Source organism: Triturus cristatus, chromosome 5_2 (assembly GCF_964204655.1).
Source record: "Triturus cristatus chromosome 5_2, aTriCri1.1, whole genome shotgun sequence".
In the NCBI taxonomy this organism is placed as follows: domain Eukaryota; kingdom Metazoa; phylum Chordata; class Amphibia; order Caudata; family Salamandridae; genus Triturus; species Triturus cristatus.
In genome coordinates, this window is record NC_140588.1 from 363644519 (window position 1) to 363662301 (window position 17783).

A 17783-nucleotide genomic window follows, 5' to 3' on the forward strand; every position below is an offset into this window, starting at 1 on the left:
GGGTACTGGAGGAGATTTTATGTTGGTCCCAAGGGGATCCAGTAGAGTTTCCTGACAACCATCATACCGGAAGCATTATGTTGAATGTTAACAGTTTACTTTTTTTGCTTCATGTATCTTGTTTGAGTGTTTTGTTTTACATTGTTGGTAATTGTTATGATACATTGCTGAATATGTCTTCTATTTTTGTCCTTTCATGTAGCAATGTAGTTATGTTTTGTTCCTCAATATAAGAAGGGGAAGATTTCTTATGCCATGGTCTTCCCCTTCCCTGTACTGACTGCCTTGTGCCATTTACTGTTACATTATGCTTGATGTGATGGTTGTAGGGTTCTTAGATTGTCAGCTGAAGAACCTTTGTGACCAGTGCAGCTGACATCGTGTTCAGGAGATTTATCTTGATTAAACCATCTTATTTGTATCTCGACTTTTGTGCATGTGTATCTCCAACTTAACAAGGACATTATAATAATTTGTGTTAACAATTCAATGTAATTCCTTGAGTGTACACAGCATCTCATAATACTTTTTGTTTGCCATCATCCATACTGTATTATTCCTATTTTGAATAAATAAGAAAAGCTTACAACTAAAAGTTGTTGTACAAAACGCCATTACCTTTAAAGTAAAAGGAGCACAACAGACAAATCACTCAGTAATAAAAAGCAAGGTTTTTTTTTTTTTTTACAAATAATTGTATCTATGTATTTATATCCATAATATTGGAATGGACTTCTAAAACATTAATAATTTGTACACTGTAAGAGGTTTACAAAATCAAATTGACATTTGTGCACATACTCCATAGAACATAAGTAAAGATACATACCAGTCAACATTGTTTGAAACTGCTCCTATCCAGTCAAATAGCTCCTCTGCGCTGCATGATTCTTCAGGTTTTCCTTTATGGTCTAGATTCTGCAGCACAGGACATGGCAAATCTCTGAAAGTACTCATATCCATTTTTGGACAATGCACCTTTGTTTCATATTTGGAAAAGTATGACTTTATCATTGACTCAACTGCACCTTAAAGAACACAAAAACGGAATAAAAGTAACTATGTATGTGTGAAAATTGTCACAGCATTTCTCAGTCTGACAGTAATAATAATTCAACATATGCTCTTTCAACAAATGTCTCTCATATTCTATATAGATGAAAGGATTGTGGAATGCACAATAAGGAGCAGACTTGAGGTCTCGTACCCCTAGAGACCCTTACAACCCTTGACTCCATCCACCACATTCCTAAGTGGCAGGAGGCGCAGTGGCAGACAGCGGGACAAGGGGGCGGGGCTCCCCATCACGCTTAAAAGCGCCTCTGCAATACAGCAGCGCGGGACACAACAAGGAGCAGAATTGGGGTCTCATACCCCTAAAGACCCTTACAGCTCTTGGAGACGCATCCTCCACCTTCTTAAGCGCCATGAGGCGTGGCTGTAGACAGCTGGCCAAGGGGGTGAGCCCTCCTACATCGCACTAAAAAGGGCCTATGCAATTCCTCATCACGGGACATAATGAGGAGCAGGCATGGGGTCTCCTAACCCTAAAAACCCTTATGACCCTTGGGAACTCCATCCATCACCTACCTAAACACCCGGCCAAGGGGGCGGGCCTCCCACATCTCACTAAAAAGCACCTCTGCAATCCCATGGGCCGTGCCCGGGCATATGGGTGGGCCTGTCCTGCGCCCGTCAGTGGCAGGACCACCCCCTTGATTTTCTTACTTTGGGCCTTCATCCTCTGCCTTGCACCATGATCATCCCTTCCTTGTTACCAAGGTACTTTTCCTCTAATGCAGACATATTCAGTGTTTTTTTTAAATCAAAACTGTTTGGGCCTTTGGAAGAGGAGTAATCAGGCGGGCATCACCTAGTGACACTGGAGGAAACTCTGCTACTGACTACCAGCTCTTCCAATCCATTTTTGTGTAATGGGGAATGGAGACAACGGGGGGAGTGGTTCTTTGTGTGTACTGTCTCAAACCTGGCATTGAGGGACGATTAGTCTTTGTTGAGTTCATGCTTGGCCCTCTATTTTTCTGAAGTTACCTTCTTGTACGGGGTGAGGTTGATGTAATTGCTACTTTCTAACCCCAGTATTATTGTTTGAGTGCCAGAGTTTGCCATTACTTCTCAGATTCTAAAATGATAAAAGGAAGGCAGCAGAAGGGGTCCCAGCATCCTCAAAAGCAAAAAAGAAGTCCCTATCCTGGGCAGCCGGCAACTGCATAATGGACAGAATTGGAAATGTACTATCCGAATGAGAGAACATTATTAACCTAAACTCCTCCTCAAAGCGGCAATGTTACCAATCTTACTATAGCTGCGCACCCCCAAATGTTTCACAAACCCCAGGTGTGAGTTGGATCGTTCTTGGGGGAGGAATGTATTGCACCCCCTAAATCTGTTGTCATAGTGGAGACCCAGACTAAATGTAAAGAAGCAGTAATCGAGTGATGAAAACACTTCTCGATTCTTTGCCCTCATGTTGATTTAAACAAGGGGTCTTGTGCTGATGCGACCAGTGCTACAAGCTTGGAGTGTTATTACATTCTTTGATGTTTGATGGGTGTAATTGGGGATCTAAGAGGGAAGGTTGTGGCCCTGAAGAAGGCAGTGGGGAGTTTAAGGAGAGGGAACGTGGGATAAAATACTCCAATCTTGTTAAAAGTATTGTTCTGGCGGGTGGTGAAAGGGTGGGAAACAACTTGAGCAGCAACAATGGGGGCCAAACCTTTTGCTACATAGAGCTACGTGCCAAAAGCTTCTATCCCTCCCCCCCTCCCGCCAGGGAAATATTATCCCTCAGATTCTCTCAAACTGCCCAACACCAAAGTAACAAACCTAGGTATACAGGACATCAGTCTGGTTTCCCAGGGGTGGGACCCCAAAGGCGGGAGTCAGGTTACAGAGGAGCCCAAGAGCCATGGGCTTATGTGGCCCTTCTTTAGAGAGTTTCCATATGGCACAATCTAGAAGGATGTGTTTTATATTCCCAGGCAGACAGGGTATCATTAGGCCACAATCAACCTCACCCAGATCCCCAAGTGGACAGTGGGTGCCTGGGAAGGCCATGAATCACTTACCAACAAAGTTACACACTGGTTCTGATAAGTTTGCAATTGCTATTCTATAATTAAAAGCAACATAGTGGGTGTAGAAAGGCTCTCTAGCCCCGACGACCAATATGACAAGGTTAAGGTTTGGTTCTCTGATAAGAACATTGTTGATATAGCTATAGCCATAGATTCACAATCTAAACCCTAAGCGAATGCCTGCATCCCTCACGCCCGGCAGCTGATGTCAGTCTAGACACAGGTGGTGCTGCTCAAGCTGTGAGAGACACAAATATTGGGTCCCCTATGGCTCTTCCTTGACTGAATTTTGACGCCCAGGAATGTTGGGTAAGGGAAGAGAAATCTACTGAAGATGGCCGGTCAAATCAGGCTTTCGATTCTGAAGCCGAGGGGGATCCCATAAATCAATATATACAAGCCAGTCAAGGTTTCCTGGGTGGTCTCTTGTGAGTAGTGGAAAGGGTGTGCATGCAAATAAAATTCCAGGCGCTGAGGTAATGACTGTAGATCCCCTCTCCATGACTTTTCCCCATCTGCCATCGCTCAAAATACTGTTGTGGAACATGACCGGGATTTCCAAACTGCTTCCTGAGGTGGAATGGGGCAAATTTGTGGATTCCCAAGACATCTGCCTCTTCCAGGAGACATGGTGCCTGTCCCGCTTGTACAAGAGTGGGTTCACTTCTTATAGTATTAATGTGGAGTGGCAGGGGTAGACCGTCCGAGGTGCTGGGAATTTGGGTCAAAACAGCCCATCAGGAAAACCTCTATTGACTCCCTTGATGTTATGGCAGTTGGGCTTGAGCTCCATTCACGGCTGTCCTTAAACTTTGTTAATGTTTATAATAAAGTAGAAACCTGCACTGTGGAGACTAGAGTATTAAATCTGCTAGAGCAATCCCTTACTGAGCTCACGGGGAATGGCCTCCTGTAGGTGGCTGGAGATTTTAACATCACATTTGAGCCCCTAACAGGCACTCCTTCTGACTTAGTAGGGTACTGGAACAAGCAGTGAGGCATTACGTATTTAGATTTGCCATGTGTGAGATGGACCCCTAAAGCAGCCCAGCCCAGGCATTGGCACCAACGTTTGATTTTGACACACAAGCTACAAATGTCTGGAAACCCTCAGACCGACAAGGTTTAATGACATTCAATAGGCCGGGCCACCATAGTAGAACTGACTATTTCTTGGTTGATGTGAAGCTGTGGCCAGCTGTTTTAGACATGCTGGTGGTGGACAGAACTGACAGCCACCATCACGTGCTAACTGACACTTTTAGATAATTCCGTTACTAAACCAGTACTCCGGGGAACCCGGATTTGGGTGGCCTTTCCCCAACCAACAATAATTTCATTGAAGCCTGTAAGATGGAATTGGGTTTTAAAAATCCTCCAGTATTAGAGGCAGCCAAAGCCAGAGTGTCCCAACTTCCTGTAGAGCATAGCAATGAGCTTAAGTCATGAGTCTCGTTTTTCTAAAGTCGGGGAACTGCTTGGCAAAACCTCAAGAGAAGGAAAGAAGGGGTCTAAGTCCACTTCTTGGTACAATGGCTAATGAAGATTAGCTAAAAGTGAGCTCCTAACTGCAGTAAAGAAAAACTACTGGATAGATACAAAAAGGTTTAGAGCCGGGTATAGGTACGTTCTGGATCTAGCCAAAAAGGAGTGGGAGAACTCCCGGTGGTTTTCTGTACATGAAGCCATGATCGTAAAAGATAATACATCTTTTTGCAGAGCTACAAAAATCTGCTTTAATGATCCCAAAACTGAGTTGGATTTTTGTGTTCAAACAAGTGGGTGGCCCATTTTAGTAAATTGTACATAAATAAGAGTAATGGTGAGGAGGGTGATAGATTGTCTCTAGACAAGGGTGTCAAAGATGATTTAAGCACCCTTGCGCTCTCATCAAATAAGACCTTGGCTGTGATCGATTCCTGTGTTCCTGCCCATATCCCGGGTCCAGACTGGCTTCCCAATGACCTGTACAAAGTGTACCCAGGAGTATGGGGCCCATACATAAATATCCTAACTAACCAACGCCATCCTTTAAGATCGGATATTCCCTCCTCATGGAACCGAGCAGAGATCCTTCCTATTTATAAAAAGAGACACCAGGCAAAACCCTGGGAACTATAGACCCATTAGCGTGATCAACTCCATACAAAAAATCTTTTACAAGCAAGTGCTGGTACATCTGCAGGGTTGGATCTCAGAAGAGGGTGTCCTGCCTTATTTGCAGGTAGGCTTTAGAGCCAACATTAGCACTCTAGATCAGGTGTTTAGGTGTTCTTGTACGTATTGGAGGGAGGTGTTAATCAACAAGGGCAAGGTATGTGTTGCCTTTGTTGATTTACAAACGGCCTTCAATCGGGTTCCCAAGATGAAGCTCTGGAAGGTTTTAGAGAGAATTGGCATCCCTGCTCCACTAATGAACATCTTGGTAAGAATGCATGCTGATAATATGACCCCAAATAAGATGGGTAGAGGATGGGCAGGGGACCAAACCCCTCAAGGTAGACCATGGTGTCAGGCAGGGATGTGTCCTCGCCCCCACACTGTTCCCCCTCTCTATTGATGTGGTGATAGAGCACTTAAGCAGGGGTGGGTATGACGTGCCCAAACTTGGGAGGATGATGATCCTGGCCCTCCTCTTTGCAGACGATACACTGTTGATTTCAAAGTCATCGTAGGAGCTCTAGCTTCTACTCGACCTCATTAATTCCTTCTGCGATGAGCTAGCTTGGAACTTAATGGCTCCAAGACCAAGTGTATGTTTTTTTTCTAATCGCAAGGTGAGCCGCTGCAACAGACGTCTGCTAGTGGGCAATACCCCTTTAGACCAGGTAGTGGACTTATATTACCTGGGTCTCAGGCATACACCCAACTTGAGTTGGGCCCCTCAGCTGGAGAAAGCCCACTTGTCCCTCATCCAGCAGATAGCTAATATAGCCAAAATTCTTCATAGTACTGTGTCTAGAAGGGTAGCCCCAGCCCTTGGAATTTACAATGTATAGCGCGGAACTATGGGGTAGTTCAAATATCAACAGTTTAGACATTCTGGAACATAGGTTTTTGAGATCAATACTTACCCTTCCCCCAAGCACTCTCCTCACACCGGTATATTTAGACCTTGCACAGAGAAGGATTTAGCACAAAATAGAATGCAGACTTCTCACTTTCTGGCATCGGCTCTGGACTACCTCAGCCCTAGAATCGTACCAGGAAGGCTTAAGTGACCTCATGACCCCCCAGTGTGTAGAGAAGATGCCCTGGTTCTGTCACTACTGCAGAAACTAGGGCTGGTCAACTACTGGTCCTCCCTAGAGACAATGTGCCTGTTAATTTCAGGTAGAATCAAAGGACTCTATTGGGAGTTGTAGCTGTTGAAATTGTGACACAGTGGAAAGGAAGACTAACGCTAAATTTAATTGATGCAAAACACTGTGTGCACTACGGGGCAACCACTGACGAAACACTCCACCCCTAGCTCATAAGCTGTATCTTCAATTTAAATATGGTACCCTCCCCATTAAAGCATTTAACTCTAAATGGTACGAAGTGGGTGAGGTGAATGACCGGTGCCCAGCATGCAATGGAGTTGTGGAATCATTGAAGCACATGTTATTCTTCTGTCCTTTGCTATTACAAGCTCTTGTTAAAGTGGATTGTGACCCTCTGTAAGAACCTGGGCACCAGGATGTATTTAGATGCTCCTAGAATCTTTCAAACCAACACAAGCAGAGTACTTGTGTTTGATTTGGCAAGATACCCAATTGCACTATGGTTAAGGCGGACTAAACGTCTAGTGAGGTAAGTGGTTGAGTTCCTGTTTTTTCTGTGGCCAATATGTTAATGTCTTTTCAGAGCAGCAAGAGGTGCAAGGTGCTCCCATAAAGCCGCAAACACACCAGATCAAAATTAATTTAACATGTATGTCTGCACTACACGTTTTAACTCTTCTTAGGGAACGACTTTAGTGTTTGCGTTTATTGTTTGCAATTTTAACTATTTTGGGAATTAAGAAGAGATGTTTTAATATGGCTCTTAATGTTAGAAAACTCGACACTGCACTGGTTACTTTATTTCAAATAAGAATTGTGATCTGTTTATCTACTATTAGTAAGGTATAAGAATTTGAAAGAAGCTTATTATTCTGTGTACTGCTTTCTCGTGTCGCTGGATGCCCTGCCTTTTTATTATGTCATAACTGCGATTTAGAATTCTGTGTTATGTAATATTGTATTTTTACCTATTTGACCATTGTTGTTTTTAATAATATGTTTTCTTTTACATGTAAAGTATGTACTTTTATGATCTCAGTGATTGAACAGAAAGTTAAATATGAAAAACTAAAAATCAGGAGTTTCCAGTATAACCTAAATCAGCACTTGGATAAAAGAGAGAACCTATTTTGTTCATGATTTGCTTTCTTTTAAATCTACTCCATCACCACTGGTGTGGAGTGAACCCGAATAACTACTAAAAATAAAATACAGGTTACATTTGATAAGTGATGACAACAACAATCAGAACATCAAAAGCAAAAGGGCAAAAGGAAAACGAAGTTGACGACAAAGCAAAAGATTAATGGGAGCCCAAATGGCATCCAAGGGCAGAAACAGAGTATGTCAAATAAATCTGGGCAGAAACAGAGTATGTCAAATAAATCTATGTAATGCAAATCCTCCCACTGTTGGGAAAAGTATCCTGGGCCTTGGTAAATGAAACGGCTCTCGGCTACTAAGATCTTAAAAGGGCCAACTGGTGAAAAGAAAGCAGTTCACTTTAACTCGTCATGCATCTCTAACAATTAGCATAAAAGAATATTCCTTTCTTTGATGATGTCGTATGGGGTTTGAGACATATTGTGACACCATTTACTGGATGCGCCTTGTATTCAGAACTCGCTAACACACACACCAAGTCAGCAAAAACTTTGATCAATATGAAAGGCAATCTGAATAAGGTAATAATCACAGGTAACCCCTGCAGAATGCGCAAGATGTTAGAACCAAAAGATTGATCTCAGCACCTGAGGGCCTTTATTCTTCAACAGCAGCACATTTTTCATCAAAGAGAAAGATAGATTTGCATTGGCGACATTCCCCAAGTAAAAGGTAGCAGCCAACGGTAGAAGATGTCGACCTCCAAGTGAACCAACAGCTATGGTAAAGAGAGAGCTCACCGACCCGAATGTGGTTGAAGCTCTCCTTTAGAATAACAAATTGTTATGAGGGTCATGCAGTCAATGTTCCTGGATTATGTACCTCACCAAACCTTTGTATACAACTTAAACCTGGGGTGACAATAGGGACGTATATAGATAACCATGAGGGGCGTGGCTGAGCCAAGCCAAGCCAAGATGGCTGACGTGTCTGCCTAGAGCTCCGCGAGCAGGCCCGACAATCAGAGTTCATCATCCCCCTAAACTATGGGGAGGCTCCATTTAACACTGGACCCCAGGCGCCGGCTCCTCTGCTGCAGTTTTCTCCGGCTTCTGTTCCCCCGCAGGGGGAAGAAGATGCCATGGTCGCTCTTACCATGTCTGACAAACTGGACAAAGTGTTGGCTGCTATAGAGCACTCCAGGGTCACCATGGAGGACAGATTTGGGGCCCTAGCTACGGACCTTAACCATCACCGAGATGATCACCGAAAGCTTGCAGACAGTGTTAGAGATGGTGAGAAAATCCTCTCTGCTTTACAACCACTCACACAAGACCATCAGGCGGACCCGAGTGATCTCCAGAGTTGCGTAACACAGTTGGAATGCCGGGCAGATGACTTGAAGGCCAATCCCGGAGGAGCAATGTTCAGATTTTGGGACTGCCGGAGGGGGCTGAAGGTTTGGACCTCATCTCTTACCCGGAGCCCTGGTTCAGGTCCTTCGCCCCAGCCTCAGACCTCGCGTTTTTCTTCCTTGAGAGGGCACACCCCGTCCCGGCACGTTGCCCACCTCCAGGCTTTCCCCCTCGGCCATTACTGGCAACATTTCTTGACTTCAAAGATAGGGAAGCGGTGTGCTGTCAGACAGAGTGGACCTCTTCAAGTGGAGGACAGGCACGTTATGCTGTTCCCCACCTACACACATGCCGTGCAGCAACAGCGCTCGGCCTTCTTGGAAGCAAAACGTCGTCCTTGCCAGCAGAGGATACAATACTCACTGCTATTTCCAACGTTCCTCAAGATCATTCATAATAGCACCACCTCCTTTTTCAATGACCCTGTTGAGGCGTTGAACTGGACTGATCAGCACTCAAATGGATTTAGGTTCTTGGATGCTGGTCATATCCTGCGAGAACGAGGACCCCAAAATAAGCAACGTCTCAAGAAGGGGACGCTCGAGGTCCCTGCCCCAGGGTTCCATGTCCGCCTCTCCTAATTTGGAGCATATTATTGCTGAGTGCAGGAAGGCCCTGTAGGCTGTGGCAGATTTGAGACCTACTTCTGCAGCCTCGGACCACGAAAGAGCCCCCCACATTTTCACCTTCAAGGAGGATCCCTGTGACTCGGGCACCTCTTGGACGAGTCAAATACACCGCCCATCATGACTCCTCAAACAGCTGACACTCATCTAAATGTCCTTTGCTTGATCTTCTGTCCCTCCTTCACTTTTGTACATACTGCAGCTTGAGTATCAACGCGGCACTGGCATTGCATTTTTCTGTTGCTCTGCTGCCCCTCTAAACTTCCCAGCTCCTCATGGACTACATACTTAGCTCGCCCCGTGATGCACTAGAGCGCTTGCACCATGTTTTGTTTGGACGTACTGTCAGTTATGGTAGGTCCCCAGTATTGGGAATAAGTCCCTCCCTAGTTATCACCCCACCTCCTGGTCCCTTCCTTCTTTCTAGTTGCAGCACTGTGGCAGGCGGAAAGCTTAGGGGGTGGTTGTTTTCTCGGCAAGGGCAGGCCCGTAGGCACATTCCCCTCCCCACATTTCTTCATTGCATCACTTTTATCTCACCAGGACGCCTATTGCTGACACCTATCTGCTCACTCTGAATATAGGAGGAGCCACACTGCCTGCAAGTGTTACGTAGTATACTCCTACATTAAGCGTCAACAGGCACAGATAGTCCTCTTACAAGAGACACACTGTACTGCTGGAGAGCTAGACTGTCTGTGCAAGCGGTTGCGGGGTACCTTTTGAGCCACTACCTACACAGCATTTGCACGGGGGCAATGATATGGCTTCGGCCTGGCATCCCCTTTCAGGAAACCTGTAGGGTAGTTGACCCTACGGGTATGCACTTTTGGAAGGGCACCTAGATGGTCAACCAGTACTCCTAGGTAGTATTTTTCACAGCATCACCATGGATATTAGGGGGAGAATACAATTGTGTGCTCGACCTCTCCCTGGACAGGTTCCATCCTCCCCTTCCTCATTCACCGCCCACGTACAGAGCTCTTTCGTGCTTGGATAAACCATTGGTCGCTTGCTGATGTCTGGAGATCCCGCCACCCCACGACTAAACAATATTCATTTCACTCTATCCCGCACAGCCTCTATGTGCGCCTTGATCGCTTCTTATGCTCACCTGCGATCGTTCCTCTGGTCCAGCGCACGAATTACCTAGGTCGGGTCCCTCTTAACACGATGCCCACCTCATAACCCTTAAGTGGCGGTCCCCCACCCCATGTCCCCACTTGGCGTTTGCCACGTGACTGTCTTGAGGATATGGTGGTCGACATGAACAGGAAACCAGCATCTGTTTCTACTTTTCTGAAAACTCCAACACAGCGTCTACTAGTATGCTGGAATGTGATGCTTTTAAGTTAGTCACTAGGGGTGCATGCATCCGACAAAGTGGGAGTCCGTAGAGCAAGCAGCGGAGTGCAAGCTTGATGCCCTCAGTGAGGTTGTGGATGCCAATCCGACATCTACAGCCCAGCTGGCGGAGGCAAGGATCGCCTACTCGGCGCTGTTAGCAGATCTTAGACGATGCAACTTCAAGGTGCACACCGCCAGGGTGCTCTGGGAGAGGGACAGGCGGAGTGCACTCCTGGCATGGCTTATCCTCAACAAGGACACATGCCCTATCCCTGAAGTGGTCACCCCCTCTGGCGTTATGGTCCATTCTCAAACTGACATCCTGCAAACCTTCTTCGACTATTATGCTGAAGTGTAAAGGGCTCTTTTGGATGATTCCTTAGAATCAATAGACCAGTTCTTCGCTGCCCTCACACTGCCCCAGATTCCTCCCCATGTGAAGGCCTCCCTAGATGCGGAGATCACGCCATCTGATGTAAAACAGGCAATCCTGGACTTAGCGCACAATAAAACCCTGGGTCTGGAGAATTACAGTACTTTTTCCGCTCTTCTGGCACCCAAGCTGGTGTAAATGTACGAGGAAGCATTGAGGGGCAGTGAGTCCCCTCATTCCCATCGCGAGTATCTCTTGGTTTTGATTCTGAAGCCAGATAAGGGCCCAACCGTGCTAGTTTCCTATAAGCCGATTGCCCTCCTAGCAGCAGATTACAAAATCCATGGTAATATCTTGGAAGACCGTTATGCCCAAATACTACCTGCATCCGTGCACCCCGACCAGAACGGTTTTGTCCCTGACAGGAGCACTTTCCAGGACATTCACCGTCTTTTTCATGTCCAGGATCGGGTAAGGGATCTTTTTTCTTGTGCTGCTTGTCTGGTCCTGAACTTGGAGAAGGTGTCGAAACCCTGTCCTGGCCCTTTTTATTCACGGTGCTTCATCGAATGGGAGTGGGGCCCAAGCTCTTGGCCTACACAAAGTAGGCACGTGTCAGGGGCATCACTCTGGTGGGAAAAGCCCACAGTATGTCCCTGTACGGAGATGACCTGCTCCTCTATCTCAGGGACATCTCGGTCGACCTCCAGCCTCTTCGGGCTACGCTTTTGGACTTCGCCGCCGCAACCGGGCTGAGGATTAATTGGGCGAAATCTTCTGTCTATCCTCCCAGCCCTGAGCCCCCCCGCCCCGCTTTACCTGGGAAGGCTTGTTCTGAAACCGGGCTTTTAACGTTGATGGTAATCCTCCACCTGCTCTTACCAGGAGCCCGGCCTGCCTTGACCCATTCAATACAGGTAACTGTAGCGAAGGCCTGGATGCTCCGAATTCATCGCTTGTCCCAAGGGGCCCTGCTCTATACCTCACTGCTGCCGCTGGTTGGCCTACCCCAAGGTGGGGGCTACTACACTGCCCGGTAACTTCAGGTGGAGTCATTTTCTTCTGAGCGCCAACTTCTCCCTTTCAATCAGCTGGGAGAAGAGAGAGGACTCCCTCGAGGGAAATTCCTTCTCCAGAGGCAACACGCACTCTATTGCCGGCATCTCTGGAATCTGGGGGCAAGCATGTGACTCATCCAGTGATCCACACAGTACTGACTATGGACCCCGACTGTCACCTTATCACTTGGATATACAAGGCCATCTGGGAACTGACACCTGCCCAACTTGTTCGGCTGTGTCACAAATGGGAGGAGTTTGAGAGGCCACTACACGATAAAGAATGGGAGCGCGCTCTAGAATTCCCGAAGGTTTCCCGGAACTCCCACTTCAAAAATATATATTTTTTTATTTTGCACCTGGCCTACCTGATGCCTGCGCAGCTTCAATGCCACTAGCCGGAGTCACAGTTTGCTTAGCCTTGTTGCCAGGCCCCTAGAGCAGCGTTCCTATACATGTGTTGGTGCTGTCCAGCCTTACAGCACTATTGGGGTGCCATACATGCTACACTGTGCAAGTTCACGGAGCTTCCTGACATCTCTTCCGGGGAAACCTGCTCTTCCGACATGTTCCGACGCAGGAAGCACCACAAAGTTCAGTCATGGTTTGCAGCCCTGGCCCTCCTTCTAGTCAAGCCAGGAGCACCCTGCAATGGTGCACACAGGACCCCCTTTTAGTTGCCTGGATAGAGGGAGTATATAAGTGTGGCACTGCAGAGAAGGATACGCTCCATAACGAGGAGGTACGTAGAGTGCGTCAACGCCCCATCTCCCCTGAATGGGCCATGTTGCTCCTGCAATTTAATCAAACAATTGACGATGACACTGCATCCCCGCTGTCGCAAAGTTCACCCGGGCTGCATCGCTGAGCGCCCTCTCTAGGGGGAGAGGTAAGCCTGCTCTTTCGAGGTCCCCTTAACTGCGAACATGTAAACTAGACACCGGTAACCCCTCGCTGTGTCACTATGCACTGTCGCTCGCCTAGGCCTGTAGCCCCAGCTACTCAGAAAGCATCAATATGCACCAGCCCAACCCTCCCCTTCCCCCCCTCATCACTCACTCCGGTTCAGTACACCAAGTTAGCAGCTGGTTATCCCCCTATTTTGCTTTTCTTGGGTACACACACAGGAGGACACTTTCCTCTGGAGTGATCCGCTCCCCCAACGCACGTGACTATTGCATGTAATTCTGCCTCAGTACCATTGATGTACTCTTTATGTTGTGCGTGTTTATGTATGGTAAACATATGTAATGCTTTTTGAAAATTGAAAACCCAATAAAACGGTTTATAAAAAAACAAAACATGAAGCGCTGGTTCTCCCGTTGTCGCTTCAAACCCATGGTTACCTGCTGGGTCCTGCATTCCTGCAAGCTTGGTGGGACACACTGGAAAGGGGAGCGTGAGGCTTCCCCTTGAAACTTCAAAGGGCGCTCTTTGTTCATTGAGAGGTCCCACAGAATGGACCTGGGCACATTTCAGGTAGGAGATAGGGCTGATAAGGGAATCATAAAGAGTAGGGCTGAGGCCCTGGGCTAACCTTTTGACACACGTATCACTGTGGCTGACATCCAGGTGTTGACTCTAGTCACTACCATGGCTTGTATTGTGGGTCTGTCAGCATTGGAGTTGCTCCTATTGTGCCAGACTGCTTTCAAGAGGAAGAAAGGGCAGAGGAGAGTGCACTTCAAAAGAAACAGACCCCAAACTTAAACTTCAAAGAATCAGACTCTAAATCACATTTGGTATCTGGAAATGGACTACAAGAGTGGAGCTTGAGAGCCCAAGAACTGTCAACTGCCAAGCAGCCAGACTAGCTCTGTGAGGAGGGGAAGCTCAGCTAGACTTATTCCTTTGACCAGGACTGGAGGTCAAGGCCTGCCAGTTTCTCTGCTGGGTGAAAGGACCTCATCCAAGGAAATAAAGACCACCTGCCCTGGAGCCTGGTGCACCTAGCCTGTCTGCCTGCTTGCCAAGACCAGCATGCCCTGTGAGGAAGAAGAGAGCTTTGGTCCATTTAGTGGGGTGCCCTTTTGAGTTGGCTACCTTTGCAAGATGTGAGAAGATGCCTGCTGCTAAATTATGCTTTTGTGCAGGGCGAAGTCAGTGACCTCGTATGCATAAGGGTCACTGTGATGCATTGCTGTGCCGATCAGGCCAGAGACCATGCATAGCGAGTGGCCGCCTACCCCGTATGCCAGCAGGGGCCGCTGTGAGAAAACTGCTGTGCTGTAAGGGCAGTAACATTTGTACCACAAGCAAGACCACTGACTCTTTGTCAGTGAAATTGCTCTCCCAACCTCGCAGCTACACCATTGAGTGAGGCCTCCCCCAGACTCGGCACTCTCTAGTGTGAGTGTTCGAGGCCCTCCTCCACCCGCAGGTTCACCTGCGCCTCATCCCTTGGGGTCCAGTGGATCTCTGTCTCCGGCTTTCCGCTCCGGTTTTACACTTGTTTTCACTCGTTTTTCACCCTCTTTTCTGAATCTATATTTCTGCTTTTTTCTGCTTTCTGCAATTTCCTGTGCTTTGCTTGCCTTCTCTTTTTCCCCTTTTTTCCCACTCTCCTCCTTTCCCGCCCATTTTTCCCCCGCCGCGGCTGCCCCCGTGGCCCCTCCCCCCAGCATGACCAGCACAACCAATCCAGCTCCCCTCCCTGCTCCAGCCTCCCAGCTGTCCAGCCCTCCCTGACCCCTACTTAATGGCAGCCGCACAGCGGACGCACCACTGGTGCGCTGAAGGTGCGCCAAAGGCAAGCACGTCTGCGACACTACCGCGACAGGAATCCTGGACCTCCGCCCCACCAACGCTACGACCCAGCAACACTCCACACACTCAACCCAAGCCGCAACAACAACTGCAAGCTAGCATCACCAGCCGACAGCCACGGACCCTTCAGCTGTCACCGCTGCAGGCACACCTGCAGCACCGCCAAAAACACAGATCCAGCACAACCCACCCACAAGAACACAACCGAACCAAAGACCCTGCAATGCATCCTCCTCAACGTCCAATTCCTCAACAGCACCGCCCCGGACGTAGCATTCTTCACCGAAACCTGGACCAACACCACATCGGGACCGAACATCACCATCCCCATCCCCCAAAGATACAAGATCTCCAGGAAGGACTGCCACACCCGCCCGGGAGGAGGAATCACCATCGTCCACAAATCCACTCTCCACCTCCCCGACGAGCACATAGACCTGATAGAACACCTCCACTTCAAGATACTGGCCAGCCCCACCGCCACCCTCCGAGGAATCCTCATCTACCAACTCCCTGAACCCTGCGGACCCTTCGCCAACTCCATCACGGACATTATCTCCCCGCAGGCCATCGCATCCACCAACTACACCCTGCTGGGAGACCTCAACTTCCACCTCGACAACCAACTGGACCCCAACACCGCATCCCTCCTGGACAACCTCCAAACATTGGACTCCGCCAGATGGTGATCGAGCCCACACACTCAGCAGGACACACCCTCGACCCCCTCTTCACTACAGGAAACTCCATCACCTTCAGCCACACCACCAAACTACCATGGACCGACACAACACCCACCATCCACAGACCAGCTGAAACTGGACCAAAGTCACCGACGACCAGCTCACCTCCTCACTCAACCCCAAACATCACGAAAAACGACGACCCCAACACCGCAGCCCGAACCCTGCATAGATGGATCTCGGACAGTGCCAACACCATAGCCACCCTCAAGAAAACCAACAAATACCCGTGCCAAGTAAGCCAGATGGTTTACCACCGAACTTCGAGAGTACAGACGCACTTACCGCCGCCTCGAAAAATCCTGGAGGAACACCAAATCCACAGAAGCCCACACCAACTTCAGAGCCGCCACCAACACCCATCACCAACTCGCGATCGAAGACAGAATCTCCACCCACGCACACAACAGCAAGGAACTCTTCAACATCATCAAGGAGTTCGCCCAACCCACAAGCAAGTCTACTGACATCCCTCCCTCACAAGACCTCTGCGACAAACTCAGCACCTTTTTCCACCACAAAATCAAGAGCATCTACGACAATTTCGATGAAGATAACCAACACACTGAACCCTCACAACCACCCCCGAAACCTGGAAACCAGCGATTGACAACTGGACAGCCCTCACCACCGAAGACACACTGAAGAAAATAAAGTCAATCCACTCAGGGGCCCCCATGGACCCCTGCCCCGACCACCTCTTCAACAGAGCCGCTGACACCATCGCACCCATGCTTCGCCACACCATCAACCGCTCCCTGGCGACCGCCTCGTTCCCCGACGACTGGAAACACGCCGAGGTCAACCCCTTCCTGAAGAAACCCTTCGCGGACCCCACTGACCTCAGAAACTACAGACCCATCTCCCTGCTCCCGTTCCCAGCGAAAGTCATTGAGAAAGCCATCAACAGCCAACTCGCCACATTCATCGAAGAGCACAACATTCTCGACTCCCCCCAATCCAGCTTCAGAGAAAAACACAGTACAGAAACTGCCCTCCTCGCTGCAACAGACGACATCCACACCCTACTGGACAAAGGAGAAACAGTAGCCCTCATCCTCCTCGACCTCTCAGCAGCGTTCTACACAGTCTCTCACCACACCCTAATACGCAGACACCATGACGCAGGAATCCAGGACAAGGCCCTCGACTGGATCCGCTCCTTCCATCTCCAGCAGAACGCCGCGGGTTAGGCTCCCCCCTTTCCTCTCGGACCCTACACCTACCACCTGCGGAGTCCCCCAGGGGCTCCTCCCTCAGCCCGACCCTCTTCAATGTCTACATGGCTCTGCTCGCCCCATCGTCAAAACCTACGGACTCAACATTGTATCGTACGCAAACGACACCCAACTCATCCTCTCCCTATCCAACCAAGCCAACACCGCCAGACACAGCTTTCGAGAAGGCATGGAAGCCGTCGCCAAATGGATAAAAAACAGCTGCCTACCACTAAACTTCAACAAAACAGTAGTACTCATCATGGACCCAAACCCCGATGCCTGGAGCGACACCTGGTGGCCCCCCGCCCTCGGAAACCTGCCAATCCCCATGGACCACGCACGCAACCTGGGAATCATCCTGGACTCCGAGCTCAAAATGGACCGCCAGATCAACTCCGCCTCGTCTTCCTGCTTCCACACCCTCCGCCTCCTTCGTAAGACCTTCAAATGGATCCCCCTCGAGCACAGAAAGACTGTCACTCACGCCCTGGTCACCAGCAGACTCGACTACAGCAACGCACTCTACGCCGGAATAAACAAAAACCTCACCCGCAAGCTACAGAGCATCCAGTACGCCGCCGCAAGACTGATCCTCAACCGGCCAAAACACTGCCACATCTCCCAGTACCTGCGCACACTCCACTGGCTCTCCCTCGAGGCGAGAATCACCTTCAAGATACTCACCCATGCACACAAGGCCCTCCACGGCACCGGACAAGCATACCCGAACAGCGGACTCAAATTCCACACACCCAAAGGACCCTACG

The 17783-nt window shown here is 48.7% G+C and overlaps 1 protein-coding gene across 2 annotated transcripts in view; it reads right to left on the bottom strand.

The window, feature by feature from the left end:
• Positions 1–17783, bottom strand: part of RPP40 (ribonuclease P/MRP subunit p40) — a 450868-nt gene that overhangs the window by 160749 nt on the left and 272336 nt on the right. The window contains exon 6 of one of the 2 annotated variants that reach the window (XM_085607195.1): positions 830–1028. In XM_085607195.1, the coding sequence (XP_085463321.1) occupies positions 830–1028 (199 nt within the window). The remainder of the gene's footprint in view (positions 1–829; positions 1029–17783) is intronic. The other variant, XM_085607196.1, reaches the window with a different exon arrangement.